General features: G+C 33.2%; 3 protein-coding genes across 3 annotated transcripts; all 3 read right to left on the bottom strand.

Moving 5' to 3' along the window:
• Positions 1-782: 782 nt before the first annotated feature.
• LOC8260911 (cytochrome P450 CYP82D47) lies at positions 783-3,457 on the bottom strand. Its single transcript, XM_002510266.3, has 2 exons — positions 2,456-3,457; positions 783-1,801 (listed from the first exon to the last, which is right to left on the bottom strand). The coding sequence occupies exons 1-2, from the start codon at positions 3,392-3,394 to the stop codon at positions 1,172-1,174; spliced, it is 1,569 nt and encodes a 522-aa protein (XP_002510312.2). The 5' UTR covers positions 3,395-3,457; the 3' UTR covers positions 783-1,171.
• Positions 3,458-4,305: 848 nt separating this feature from the next.
• LOC8260910 (demethylepipodophyllotoxin synthase) lies at positions 4,306-6,632 on the bottom strand. Its single transcript, XM_002510265.4, is given in 2 exon segments — positions 4,306-5,044; positions 5,625-6,632. Coding segments are annotated over 2 exon segments (1,566 nt in total). The 5' UTR covers positions 6,570-6,632; the 3' UTR covers positions 4,306-4,423.
• Positions 6,633-11,841: 5,209 nt separating this feature from the next.
• Positions 11,842-15,048, bottom strand: LOC8260907 (demethylepipodophyllotoxin synthase). Its single transcript, XM_002510262.4, has 2 exons — positions 14,031-15,048; positions 11,842-12,585 (listed from the first exon to the last, which is right to left on the bottom strand). The coding sequence occupies exons 1-2, from the start codon at positions 14,973-14,975 to the stop codon at positions 11,965-11,967; spliced, it is 1,566 nt and encodes a 521-aa protein (XP_002510308.1). The 5' UTR covers positions 14,976-15,048; the 3' UTR covers positions 11,842-11,964.
• Between the last annotated feature and the right edge of the window lie 174 nt (positions 15,049-15,222).

The following is a 15,222-nucleotide window of genomic DNA, read 5'->3' on the forward strand; positions in this document are numbered from 1 at the left end:
CATCCATCTTTGCGTGTGTATCTGTGGAATCTCTCTAGAAGCTTCCATTACATTCCTTAATGTAATGGAGATATATGGTACTTTCTACAGCGATCAGATAAGCATCTCAGATTCACATAATAACGATGGCTATAAGAGAAGAAAAGTAGTAGGGACACAAAGAATGATGATCCATATCATTTGGAAGGATGTGGATGTGAACGTGGAACAGTTTTGTTTTCTCCGGAGAAACCACCATTACCTTTAGAGCTTTGATACATGGCATCTCCTTGGTTGCTAGGGTTCCTCTTGAGGCTGGTCTTGCAGATGAGACAACAATTGATCCCTTTTTGAGTTGATTGGTTATTTTTGTTATGGGTCATGAACTTTCCTCGTTATGTTTAAACCTCTTGTCTTTTGTTGCTGTAATTAGTATTTTATTTTGAAAAACTATTATCTAATGTTGATGTAATTACCACAGCTAATAGAAATATTTTACGTTTTAATATTAGATGATTGATACATACTACATTATTTAAGACTAATAAATGTGTGTATCATTTATGGGTTTAATATATAAATAGAAATATCACAAATATATATAAAATATATTTTAAAAATATACAATAATTATTCTACGAAGTCAATAATAAAATTTAATAACAATAAAAAAATATTGTTTATAGGTAGCATTAAGTATTGCGATTTTCATTATATTATATCATCAATTACATAATTTCTTTTTACAATTTAGATCGTTACCAAATATAGTCCTAATGTATTTTATTGATAGGCAAGAGCGTTCTTGGGTGGCCCATGGGTTCAAAGTGTTAATGCGTTTATCTTTTATGATAGCTTGACGAAAGTTTCCTTGTAACAAGCTTCACAATTTGATTTATTGAATTCTAATAAACAATAAAAGTATGTTGTTTATTTTTTAAGAAAAAGAAAACAAGCCAAATCAAATTTCTTAATTTATATATATGAATAAACTGAAGATTTTCTTAATTTAGCGCGTTTACCGTAACAAAGAGAGAATGAAAAAATAATTAAAAAAAAGAAGCAAATTAATATGTGGTTGATAAAATGTAGACACACAAGACATGAAAAATTTACTGAAAGCTTACAAGTACAGGGGAAGAAATTAACCATGCATGCAAGTGAATTTTGGAACCTGTAACTGTTGGGCCGTTTATTGTTTGTATAGATGAGCAGAAAGTCGTGGACTGAGAATGACTTCCAGTTGGGTGGTTTCATCATTCGTCTCTAATCCAAATCCCGCGTCCAAATCAATTTGTTTACCTGATGGGATTGAAATATCAAACCCGTGAAGTAAACCAGCTAATGTAAGCTCCATAACTTGAAGCGCAAATGATACTCCAGGGCACATTCTTCTGCCACTGCCAAACGGTATAAGTTCAAAATTCTGACCTCTAACATCAAAATCTTTATGAGTCGTGAGAAATCTTCCTGGCTTAAACTCGTAAGGCGCTGACCATACGTCTGAATCACGATGCATTTTCCAGAGATTAACAAGAAGTTTGGTGCCCTTTTGTATATGATACCCGCCCACAACGCAATCCTCCGTTGACTCGTGTGGCACTGACAATGTTGCTGCTGGGTTTAGACGAAGTGTTTCTTTTACGATTGCTTGAAGATATACCAAGTTTTTCATGTCTGATTCTTGTACATTCCTTTCTTTTCCTACATGTGTGTCCAATTCATGTTGGGCTTTCTTCAGGATATCCAAGTTGTTTAGTAAATACGCCAGGGCCCATGTCAACGTGATTTTTGTGGTACCGGAGGCTGCTAATGTAAGAGCCTGAAATAATTTCCAGCAATTAGGAAAGGGGTGTAAACTGTCATAGGTATTGATCTAAAAAGAAAAATTCCAAACTATCCCACATGGATGTAATGACTTTAGCTTCTCTTTTTTTGTTTCAGCTTGTGACATTTCATCCTGACACATTCCTGAAATGCTCTTTGAGTAAATAATTAATTAGGTTTAAACTATTTAGTGTTTATTTGATTGAAATTTATAAAATTTATTTACAAATTTAAAATTTATATAATTTAAATAAAGTAAAAATAAATTTAAAATGTCATATAATTAAATTTATTATAAATAAATTAAATTTTAATAAAATAGATAAAATTTTTAAATAAATTCAATATCACTAAATCAATATATTCTATAACATTAAAATATATTTTTCATTTTTATTATTTTTATTTTATAATTTTTTATTATATTTTTTTTAAATGAAATAAATTCTTTATAATTATTCCGATAAAAGCACAGTTAATTTAATTAATTGACTAAAAAATTTAGTAAACCTCTCCCATTTACGATGAATTTCATGCTTATCACAGTTCAAATATCCGAAGAGGCGAAGACAAAAACCTTCTCAGTTTTCCGAATTACCTTTTTAGCATGAAACTTGGGCACATTGAATCTAAGAAAAATAAAATTTACCAGACATGTAGCTTTGTTGATGGTATCGGCATCAAGGGAGGGAAGTTCCTCTGCATCATCGAGAATGGAAAGCATAACATCCATGAAATCTTCCTCTCCTTTAACCCTGTTGCCAGACATTAATCTTTTCCTCTTGTGCTCATCTAACCAACCTTGAACAACAACATCAAGCTCTCGAGCTGTTTTCTTCATGGATTTCTCATATCCACCCAAGTCTAACCACCTCAAAAATGGAACTGCATCAGAAACCACAAACTTTCCTGACAACACAAAGAAATTCCTGACTGCTTCTCGCCATTGATCACTATCTCCATCTTCTTGCGTTGTTGTATAATTTATATATCGCTTGCCGAATATAATCCTGAAAATGACATTTAGCGTTATATCTGCAAACCATTGCTTCATCTTTACAATAACACCCTTGTTATCTTCTCTACTCTTCTCCCACAGTTGATAGATGTCTATTATACCAGCCCGTACTTCTGATTCTCTAACGTGCTTGAACGTCTGAAGCCGGTGATTAGACAGGAGCTCAAGTGTTGTTATCTTGCGCATTTGGCGCCAATACTGGCCGTAAGGACTAAAGCCGAACATGGCACTGTTATAGCCCATGAGCTCTGCTGCTAGAAAATTTGGACGGTTGGCGAAGATTTTGTCATTGATGGTGAAACATTCTTTTACCAATTCCCAGCTACTTATAGTCAGAGATTGATGCACTCCCATCTTGATGGTAAAGATTGGACCATACTTGTCAGCCATGTTGCCCAAGATTACATGGGGTTCTAGTGGCCCTCCTAATAGAGGGAGGTGGCCGAGAACAGGCCATGCACCCTTAGGTTGTGGTGGGACTCTTTTCTTGTATGTTTTTCCTTTTAGTACTAGCAATAGACAATAAAGGAATAGGAGAAATGCAAACATGGCAACCACAAGCAAGTCCATGGCTTCTAATAAAATTCGTTTGATCGATAGAGCTGTTGCAAATAAGGAAGCCAATCTGTGGGTTTTAATTGATATATAGTTCAAGTAATAGCTTTGATACTCGATGCTTCTGGGAGACTAGCCAATGATTGCAAGATTCGTTACTAGTTAAAAGACAAGACTGTTATATACTTAAAAAAAAGGGAAATTAAGATCAAATAGATGGCCTTGTATTAGCTTAGTTTAGGACTTCACACTACTATGCGAAAGTAGACGTCAGAATATTTGTAGTTGAAAATGAAATGATGATTTGTCCTGCCGTCTTTTAACTATTCTCGAGCAGAGTCTTTGGACAAAATTAATGTTTTTGTAGCGAACTGAATGGCATTCTTTCCCCTGATAATCTTTAGCCGCCTTTCTCCTGTAGTTGCATTAGCATATTAATTTTGTTTTTTCCCTCTAATTCAGGAAACAAACATAACGAGTGATGAGCTTCTGACGAAACATGACGGATGTGAGACGACAGAGTCCGGTGACCTCTCAAATGCCCAAGTCAGAACCTAATTAAAAGACATTTAAGCTAAAACTTGAAGGAAGAAGACAACTTATCTTTTTGGTCTCTTACTCCTTTATTTAATGTACAAAGTTAATGTCTTTCATTAATGCTTTACGTAACTGTCAGTTGTTGACCAATGAGCACTTTGATTCAAGTAATCATCAAGAAGTAATTCATAATATGTGAAACTAGAAAAAGAGTGATAGGGTCCATTATACTTTTAGTCGTGGATTCCACCACTCTTTTAAGAATGGATTTGTAAATGACTTTTCTTTTTTGTTATTGTTATGTGTATGAACTGAAGAAGCCTTTTCTAGTCAGGGAACATATATTTATTTTTGAACTGAGATGTCACTAAGAAAAAAGGCCAACATAATTTGCTAAAATCCTTTTTAACAAGGTTACTTTGATTATTTCACTAATTGGACTTATATTAGGAAAGGGAAACATTTTTCAAGCGAAGATTAAGACATTTTGAAGTTATTTTATCATATCTAGTACAAGTGAGCAGGAAGGCGTGGGGTAAGAACAACTTCCAAGGGAGAGGCTTTGGCATTGGTTGTTCCAGCACTCTCACACATATCAATAGGATTGTCTGATGAAGTTTCAATTTCAAACGAATGTAGAACAGTAGCAAGTGTAAGGCTTAAAACTTGAAGAGCAAATAAGATCCCAGGGCATTTTCTTCTTCCACTGCCAAATGGTATCAGATCGAAATTTTGGCCCCTGAAGTCAACATCCTTGTGACTTGTAAGAAATCTTTCTGGCTGAAATTCCTGAGGATTTAACCACACGGATGGGTCTTCATGAACTTTTGAAACATTTATGATAAGTCGTGTTCCTGCCGGGATATGATAGCCGTTTACAGTACACTCTTCCATGGCTTCATGTGGCAGTAACAACGGCACGGCAGGATACAATCTGAAGGATTCTTTGATGATGGCTTGGAGGTAAACCAGATCCCGCGCGTCTGATTCGGTCACTTGCCTTTCTTTACCAACATGGATGTCTACTTCATGCTGGGCTGCCTTTAGAGCTTCACGATTATTGAGTAGTAAAGACAATGTCCAGGTCAATGTTATTGCTGTTGTGTCCGAGGCTGCTAAAATCAAAGCCTGTGCCAGTTCAGAAAAATATCAAGTTAGAACAAATACAATATCTTCAACTTCAGAGGCTACTACTGTATAATAATTTGGCTAAAATCATTTTTATCTTAAAATGAACCAGCTAGAGCCTTTTTTTCTTCTTCTTTTTTTTTTGCGAAAAAACAGAAATACATATTTTATGGACTAGCTCACAATCCATATCTAATCAGTCCCTCACTGAAAAGAAAAATCACTAAAAACTATTAGATAAAGTTAGCAATTGTGCTACCTACAGTTCATAACTTATTCCTATAAATAATATCTGCCCATGGGCCAAAATATTGGAAACATACTCCCTGCTTTTCCTGTATTTCATATTCGTGGTATGTGCCCAGGTGTTTTTGGATTTTTCTGTTAGCATTATATTTGAACTCCAAGAAATTTCTGTGTTAGAATAATTTTCAGAAGCACTACTTGTAAGAAATAAAACAAAATTAATTAAAGACCTTAAATGAATTAAACAGGATTAGGGATCCTAATATAAAATGGGTTTCTGCATACATAAATAAATTTTGTGCGTTAAGGGTAGTAGCTTCCAACATGTACATACCAGGCACGTAGCCTTGTTGATAGTATCAGCATCTCGACCGGAAAGTTCTTCTGCATCATTGAGAATTGACAGCAACACATCCATGAAACCTTCCTGTCTTTTTGCTATTCCTGAACTTTTCTTGTCCCTCCGGTCTTGTAACCATTTCCTAACAACACAGTCTAGCTTTTCTAGGTTCTGCTTCATCTCTTTCTCAACACCGCCCAAGTCTAACCACCTCAAATAAGGAAGTGCATCCGATACTGAAAATTTCCCTGATAATTCCATAAATTCCCTCAGAGCATCTTGCCATGAATTGCTACTTCCTTCATCCTGCTCACCGTCCAGTAACTCCACCAGTCGCTGCCCTACTATTACCTTCAATATCACATTTAAGGTTATATCAGAGAATCATTTTTTCATCTCTACCAAAATCTTATTGGAACTGTTTCTACTCTTCATCCATTCTTGATATAATCCTTTTATGGCTGTCTTTACCTCGACCTCTCTCACACGCTTCAGCATCTCTAACCGATGTTTAGAGAGAAGCTCAAGAGTGATTATCTTGCGCATTTGGTGCCAGTACTCTCCATACGGACTGAAGCCCAGCATAGAATAGTCATAGCCCAGAATTTCCATTGCAAGAGATTTAGGACGACTGGCAAAAGCTTTGTCGTTTGTGGTAAGGCACTCTTTGGCTATCTCTCCATTACTGACTATCAATGTCCTGTGGACACCAAGCTTGATGGTGAATATTGGCCCGTATTTGTCAGCCAGGTTTCCGAGAGTTATGTGAGGTGGCTGCGAGCCTGATAGAAGATGAAGGTGGCCAATAACCGGCCATGCACCGGCAGCTTGTGGCGGTTCTCTCTTCTTGGAAGCCTTTCTTGACTTCCGTATGAAAGAGTAGATGAGAAGTGTTACAAAGGCTATTATGATGATTATGGCACTTGTTAGGGACTCCATATGGTTGTGTAAATTAGAGTGGTGTGTGTTATAAGAAAGATAACGCAGATGAGAATTACACCTCTACTCTGTATCTGACCACTATTTATTTATTTATTTAGAACTGTCTTGACAAAATTCAGACGGATAAAATCTCAATAAAATAAAAAATATTATAAACATACATATATTTTAAATATTAATTAAATATTATTTAACACGACTAAAATAATAATAATAGAAATAAATGATTAAAATATTTTTAAGATAGATTTAATAGGTTCTAGTAATAAAGCTTCAAAGTAACAAATTGCTAGTTTAAACTTTTTTATGGTAATATTTATTTTCCTTTTTCTTTTACGAAAATAAATTGGATAGTGATGCCAGTGAATCGTCTCTTTAAACAGTTCTATTAAATACTTTCTTTTATAATTGGACCAACTTATTATATTACTAAAAGTTTACATACGATAATTATTCATAAGGAAAACTAAAATACAATGAAAGTAATTTTAATTATTGTAATATGTTATATATTTTATATAATATGATAATAACATGCACCAATTAAAGAAAAGTAATAGAAAAAAGAAACTCTTTAAAAGTAGACGTGACAATCTCAATAATCAAATATGAAATAATGTTCAGAAACAGGATAATAGGATGACGTTTTATAGTTGAAAGGAAAACGACATAAGATCATGCCTGTGGTGAAGTTTCCTCACATATTTCGTTGAAATGTTACTTTAAAATACTTTTTCTTATGTAAATTATCTTTTCAAAGTATTTTTTTCATTTCATATTCTTATTTTTGAAAACTATTTCATATTCTTATTATTTATGCGGAAAATATATTTTTATAATCATATCACTAAACCAAACTAATTATTTTCATTATCCTGTTTATAAAAATTATAATTTAAATTTAGTTGTTTTTAGTCAAATGCTGTAGAAATAATAATCTATTGGAGCATATCAAATCCAAGATATACATAAAATTAAGGATAAATTGTTCAGCTGGTACCAAACCTTGAAACTGTATATCGATTTGATACTAAAATTTTAATTTGAATCAAAATAGTATCAAAAGTACAGAAACGTATATCAATTTAGTTCAAATGTTCAATTTCCGACAACGGACGGTGACATGGCAAGCTGAGGAGACAAAGTTAATTAACGTGGCACACACTGAGGGGGCAAAACAACCGGAATATACCTCCTCAGCTTGCCACGTCACCATCCATTGTTGGAAATTGGACATTTAGATTAAATTGATATACTTTTCTGTACTTTTGGCACCATTTTAATTCAAATTAAAGTCGTAGTATCAAATTAATATACAGTCCCAAAGTTTAGTATCAGCTAAACAATTTATCTAAAATTGATAAAAGTGACAGATATCATCTCAAAAATATTAAAATAAATACACATCTAAATATATACAAAGTTATTTTACATTCTAAGTTGGTAGATGGTTACCTAACCTTATAATTCCTTGGTTCTTCTTCAAGCGATTGTTAATTCAATCTTCTAATTGATTAAGAAAAATTATTTTAATGCTCCATTTGTTTCACAAAAAATAATTTGAATGTAAAATTAATTTTTAAAAAAGTATTTTGTTTAAATTAATTTATTTCTATGTCTGATTGTATTATGCAGATTAATGTCTTTTCTATTAAGAAAAAGATTTTAAAAATACTCATCAAAATTTGTTAGTTTATGATAAGCTTTTAGTGTAATATAGCATATGTCGATGTGGAAGGAATTTTTCAAAAATAAAAAGACTTAAAAGATTATAATTTTTGTAAGTATATAGAGATTATTTCTATACAAAATATAATTATATAAGAATGTTCTTATAAATAATTAGTTTTATACAAAATGTTATTTAAATAAAATAAAATAATTAAGTATATTTTAATCTTTTTCTTTTTACTTGTTCTAGGTTAACATTTACGGCCTTATGTTTTGATTAAATAGTTGTAACAAATAGCTAGATTTAGACAACTATTATGTGATACAATAAAAACAATAATATTTATAAAAGTTGAAATCAAATTTATTCAAGATGTGGTCCGAATAAAATTAAAAAAAAAAAAGATTTAGTCAAGCCACTATATGTGTAATTTCTAAAGTTAAAGCATAAATATGGGTGATTAATTTTTATTTTTTTTTAGGAAAACAACAGCTGAATATTAAACAGAGGGAGACAAATGTCGTAAATCTTGCAAAACAAACACATAAATGGAAGGAGGAACCTCTCGCACATGATGAGCTAAATTATGGGCCACCGAATTGACTTCTCTTAGGATGAACCTATTAATTATTAGTTCAGATGATCCAAGTCGAAGCTCACTCCACCATAAACATAAGCATGTTATTAAACTGAGTTTTTCTCTAGTTCTATAAGCAAATTCTCTGCGGCTGTTTGCTTAAATCTCGCTTAATTACTTAAATTATTAATTAAAATCATTAATAACATAAAAATTAACAATATTTAATTAGAGTCTTACAAAATTTTAGAGTAAAATACTCCTTCGGGCACAAAAATATTATTTTATTTTTTATCCGTTCCAAATTATGATTTATTTTCTTTCGATTATTAGTTAAATAACCAATATTCAATAATATCATTCATTTATTAACACATGTATTATGATTTCAAATTAAATTTAAATTTTCTTGCATTTCTTTAATATATTTTTATATTTAAACTATAAAAAAGAACAAAAATTAATTTTGAGGACCAGTTTCTAAAATTAATGGTTATAAACGATAAATTTCTTGTGGCTGAGATTTAAATATTGACTGGACCATTAGAATTTGATGGAAGCGTTGTTTGAAATCCAATAATGACCCATCAAAATCAAACAAAGGATGGGAAAATGGTGATGAATAAACAGCTGCCACATAAGCTAACTGAATAGAATCCAACTGATGCAGGACAAAAAACGAAGAGGATTGTTGTTTCTACTCATTTGGATTCTAATGAAGCTGCGATGCAACGTGAAGTATGCCTTCCAAATTCACAACTCACTTGTTTGTACATACATATTAATCAACTTTATATCGAATCTTTGAAGTCATCCATGGCACCACATACCAATTAGTGGATATTAGTATATGTCGTTCTCTTTCTGAATTTAGGCAAATTACAAATAACATTATATTTTTGTTCAGGAGATAATCCGCTCTATGCGTCGTCATGCCTACGTTCCCTTGGGATTTTATTATCCTTGACTGTCTTGTGGATTTTGGGCTGCCAGGTTCTCTTCTTAGAGTCATTATAAAGTGTGTTGCGTCAGCTTCTATGTATCTGGAATGGGATGTTCAGCTCACTGAGCCATTCTCTCCTTTAAAGGGTATTCGCCACGCCAAGGTGACCCATGTCATCATACCTCTTTGCTATTAGCATGGAGCGGTTGTCTCATGCTTTTTTGCATTCGGTTCGGACTGGGCATTGGGAGCCGTTTGAGTTTTTTGGAATGGCCCATGCCCCGGTTTTCCTATCTTTTCTTCGTTGATGACTTGTTCCTCTTTGCAAGGGCGTCTCTGAGACAAAGCTGCCGTTCTTGATGATGTGCTTAACAAGTTTTGCTTGGCTTCGGGAGATAAAGTTAGCAAGAGCAAGACTTCAATTTTGTTCTCTAATAATCTGGCTTAAGAGATCAAGAAGGATATGTATGCTCTTCCGTTTTAAGGATACACTGAATCTTGGGAAATATCTTGGGGTCCCGGTCATTCATGAACGGGTAGGTAAGAAAACGTATAATGCTATTTTGGACAAGCTGCATACTCGACTCGATTGCTGATGTCTTTGGTAGTAAGAAGAACTCTTGTTACTTCAACGCTGATGGGCCTAGCAGTCTATACTAGGCGAACGGCCTTATTGCCTGTTGATACTTGTAATAATATTGATAGGATTTGTCGGTAGTTAGACAGGAGCTCAAGTGTTGTTATCTTGCGCATTTGGCGCCAATACTGGCCGTAAGGACCAAAACCGAACATGGCACTGTTATAGCCCATGAGCTCTGCTGCTAGAAAATCTGGACGGTTAGCGAAGATTTTGTCATTAGTGGTGAAACATTCTTTTGCCAATTTCCAACTACTTATAATCAGAGACCGATGCACTCTCATCTTGCTGGTAAAGATTGAAGCATACTTGTCAGCCATGTTGCCCAAGATTAAATGGGGTCCTAATCGTCCTCCTCATAGAGGGAGGTCGCCGCGAGAACAAGCCATGCACCCATAGGTTGTGATGGGCTTCTTTTCTTGCATGTTTTTTTCTTTTAGTATTAGTAATAAACAATAAAGGAATAAGAGATCCTCAAGGCAACCCCCGAAGCGAGATAAGAACTTGCCTAGTTAACAATGATGTCTTCTCAATCCTTCGCACCTGGCGATTCATCACCTCTATCACCACCACTTTTGTAAAATAGGCTGCCCACATCTTCCTATAGTTTAGGACCACCCCTGCCACCTATAAATACTGAAAAGATAGTCTGAAGAAGGCTAATGCAAATATAACCCTTGAAACACCATCCTTTATCCAGTAGAATTATCACCTTACGGGTGCTGATAGCCATCAAGGAGAAATGCAAACATTGCAACCACAAGCAAGTGCATGGCTCCTAATAAAATTCGGTTGATCGATAGAGTTGTTGCAAGAAAGCCAATCTGTGGGTTTTAATTGATATATAGTTCAAGTAACAGCTTTGATACGCGATGCTTCTGGGAGACTAGCCAATGATTGCAAGATTCGTTACTAGTTAAAAGACAAGATGTTATTCACTTTAAAAAAAGAAAAGGAAAGATCAAATAGAAGACCACTTATGTTTTTGGTGTTTGTCTTTTTAAAATATTTTGCTAATATATTGGAGACCTTTTTCTTTTTGAAAGATATAGAAGAGACTTTTTAAGTAATGGATTGAGTGATTATCACTCATTTATTTAATGTACAAAGTTATTGCCTTTCATTAATGGTCCATGTAACTGTTGATGTATGAGCATTTTGCCAGATCATATTTTTTACAAATCAAATCTTCATACTAATTTAAATTATATACAATGTCAATTCGAATTATGTACATTCATTCAAGTATCACCAAAGAGTAATTCATAATAGGTGAACCTGGAAAGAATGATAGGATTATTATACTTTTAGTTGTGGATTTCACCATTCTTCTAAGAGTAGATTTGTAAATGACTTTCTTTTTTATTGTTGTTATGTTATGCATCGAAGAAGCCTTTTCTTGTTCGAGTAACATATATAATATTTTTTTGGAACTGATGCCAACATAATTTGCCAATCCATATATCGAATCAAGATTGATTATTTCACTAATTGGACTTATATTAAGAAAGGGAAACATTTTTCAAACGAAGATTAAAACATTTTGAAGTTATTTTATCATATCTAGTACAAGTGAGCAGGAAGGCGTGGGGTAAGAACAACTTCCAAGGGAGAGGCTTTGGCATTGGTTGTTCCAGCACTCTCACACATATCAATAGGATTGTCTGATGAAGTTTCAATTTCAAACGAATGTAGAACAGTAGCAAGTGTAAGGCTTAAAACTTGAAGAGCAAATAAGATCCCAGGGCATTTTCTTCTTCCACTGCCAAATGGTATCAGATCGAAATTTTGGCCCCTGAAGTCAACATCCTTGTGACTTGTAAGAAATCTTTCTGGCTGAAATTCCTGAGGATTTAACCACACGGATGGGTCTTTATGAACTTTTGAAGCATTTATGATAAGTCGTGTTCCTGCCGGGATATGATAGCCGTTTACAGTACACTCTTCCATGGCTTCATGTGGCAGCAACAACGGCACGGCAGGATACAATCTGAAGGATTCTTTGATGACGGCTTGGAGGTAAACCAGATCCTGCGCGTCTGACTCGGTCACTTGCCTTTCTTTACCAACATGGATGTCTACTTCATGCTGGGCTGTCTTTAGAGCTTCACGATTATTGAGTAATAAAGACAATGTCCAGGTCAATGTTATTGCTGTTGTGTCCGAGGCTGCTAAAATCAAAGCCTGTGCCAGTTCAGAAAAATATCAAGTTAGAACATATATAACTACTGTATAATAATTTAGTTAAACTTATATTTACCTTAAAACGTAACGGATAGAACTAAATTTTTTTGCGAAAGGAAGAAATATAAATTTTATGAACTCAATCCTCACTGGAAAAAAAGAAAAAGAAAAGAGACTTTAATCAAAAAAATCAACTAAAGAGTATTGATAAAGTTAGCAATTATGCTACTCACAGTTCATAACTTACTCCTATTAATAATATTTGTTCTTGAAGGAATATTTAGATAGATTCAATCTATCACATTATTCTTAGATAAATTGAATTAATTGTTGGTATATGATAATTTTATCAAGTACTATATTTGTGTTAGTTAGTTAATTTATTACTATTAACCATCTATAATAAAAAAAACCAACAAATAGAAATATAATAGCTAATAAATAATTACATGTATTATTATAGTTAATTTTATTTACAGATGACATTGATATATTAAATCTATTTAATAATTCCTTATTTTGATGTGTATCCACAAATCTAACTCTTTGCTTAGTGCGAAAAGAAGAAAAAAAAAAACTCTATTTGGAAAAGAATTTTATTGGGGGATAGAAAGTGAGAAGAAAATCGAATGGTACGATTGTTTTGAAAAAGAGTAAAAATAGAAAAAAAAAATATTAAAAATATTAACTTTTATTGTTTAAAACTATCAGATAAAATAAAGAAAATTGAGCAAGAAATAAATAATTTAATTACTTGAAATTATCAATAAATTGATAATCAAACCTCAATTGAAAACTTAAAGAGTGTAGGATTTTTTTAATTTTAGTGTATTTTAGTTCTAATATTTAACAAAAATAATTAAAAAATTTATAATTAAGATAATTAATTAATTAATAATACTAAACTCGTCTAAAATTAAAAAAATTTATTGAAATATCAAATTTATTTCTAATAAAAATAATTAATTAGTTTAATTTTTTATTTTTCACATTGAGCATTTTAATAAAGTTTTTCTTTCTATAAAAACTAAATTATATAATAAATAATGAAAAATAAAAAAAATATTGAACTCGTAGTTATTATTATTATTATTATTATTATTAAAAATAAAATATTTTTCCAATTCTCTCTCAAACGAGAAAATTTGTTTCACCTCTCTATTCCCTACCCTCCTCTTTCTCCGGGGAAACGTGTTTGGATTCTTAAGTTAGCATTATATTGGACTCCTAAATATTTCTGTGTTAATATAGGATAATTTTTTGCTTTTTCTCCAGAAGGCGATAAGAATTATTTTCAGAAGCACTACTTGTAAAACTTATAACAAAATTAATTAAAGACCTTAGATGAATTAAACAAGATTAGGGATCCTAATGTAAAAGGGGTTTCTGCATATGTAAATGTAATGTATTAAGGGTAGTAGCTTTCACCATGATCACGTACATACCAGGCACGTAGCCTTGTTGATAGTATCAGCATCTCGACCCGAAAGTTCTTCTGCATCTTTGAGAATTGTCAGCAATACATCCATGAAATCTTCCTGTCGTTTTGCTATTCCTGAACTTTTCTTGTCCCTCCGGTCTTGTAACCATTTCCTAACAACACAGTCTAGCTTTTCTAGGTTCTGCTTCATCTCTTTCTCAACACCGCCCAAGTCTAACCACCTCAAATAAGGAAGTGCATCCGATACTGAAAATTTCCCTGATAATTCCATAAATTCCCTCAGAGCATCTTGCCATGAATTGCTACTTCCTTCATCCTGCTCACCGTCCAGTAACTCCACGAATCGCTGCCCTACTATTACCTTCAATATCACATTTAAGGTTATATCAAAGAACCATTTTTTCATCTCTACCAAAAGCTTACTGGAACTGTTTCTACTCTTCATCCATTCTTGATATAATCCTTTTATGGCTGTCTTTACCTCGACCTCTCTCACATGCTTCAGCATCTCTAACCGATGTTTAGAGAGAAGCTCAAGAGTGATTATCTTGCGCATTTGGCGCCAGTACTCTCCATACGGACTGAAGCCCAGCATAGAATAGTCATAGCCCAGAATTTCCATGGCAAGAGATTTAGGACGATTGGCAAAAGCTTTGTCGTTTGTGGTAAGGCACTCTTTGGCTATCTCTCCATTACTGACTATCAATGTTCTGTGGACACCAAGCTTGATGGCGAATATTGGCCCGTATTTGTCAGCCAAGTTTCCGAGAGTTATGTGAGGTGGCTGCGAGCCTGATAGAAGATGAAGGTGGCCAATAACCGGCCATGCACCGGCAGCTTGTGGCGGTTCTCTCTTCTTGGAAGCCTTTCTTGATTTCCGTATGAAAGAGTAGATGAGAGGTGTTAGAAAGGCTATTATGATGATTATGGCACTTGTTAGGGACTCCATGTGGTTGTGTAAATTAGAGTGGCAATCAATCGGTGTGTGTTATAAGAAAGATAAGGCAGGTGAGAAGTACACCTATACTCTGAATCTGACCACTATTTATTTATTTAGAACAAAATTCTTACAGATAAAAAATAAAAAATGTTATATCTAATATAAGACGATTGATATATAGTATATAATATTTTATTTAATATTAATAAATTATTTAAATTAATAAATAAGTATTACATAATTATCTATTTGATAT

This window comes from Ricinus communis, chromosome 2, assembly GCF_019578655.1.
Source record: "Ricinus communis isolate WT05 ecotype wild-type chromosome 2, ASM1957865v1, whole genome shotgun sequence".
In the NCBI taxonomy this organism is placed as follows: Eukaryota; Viridiplantae; Streptophyta; class Magnoliopsida; order Malpighiales; family Euphorbiaceae; genus Ricinus; species Ricinus communis.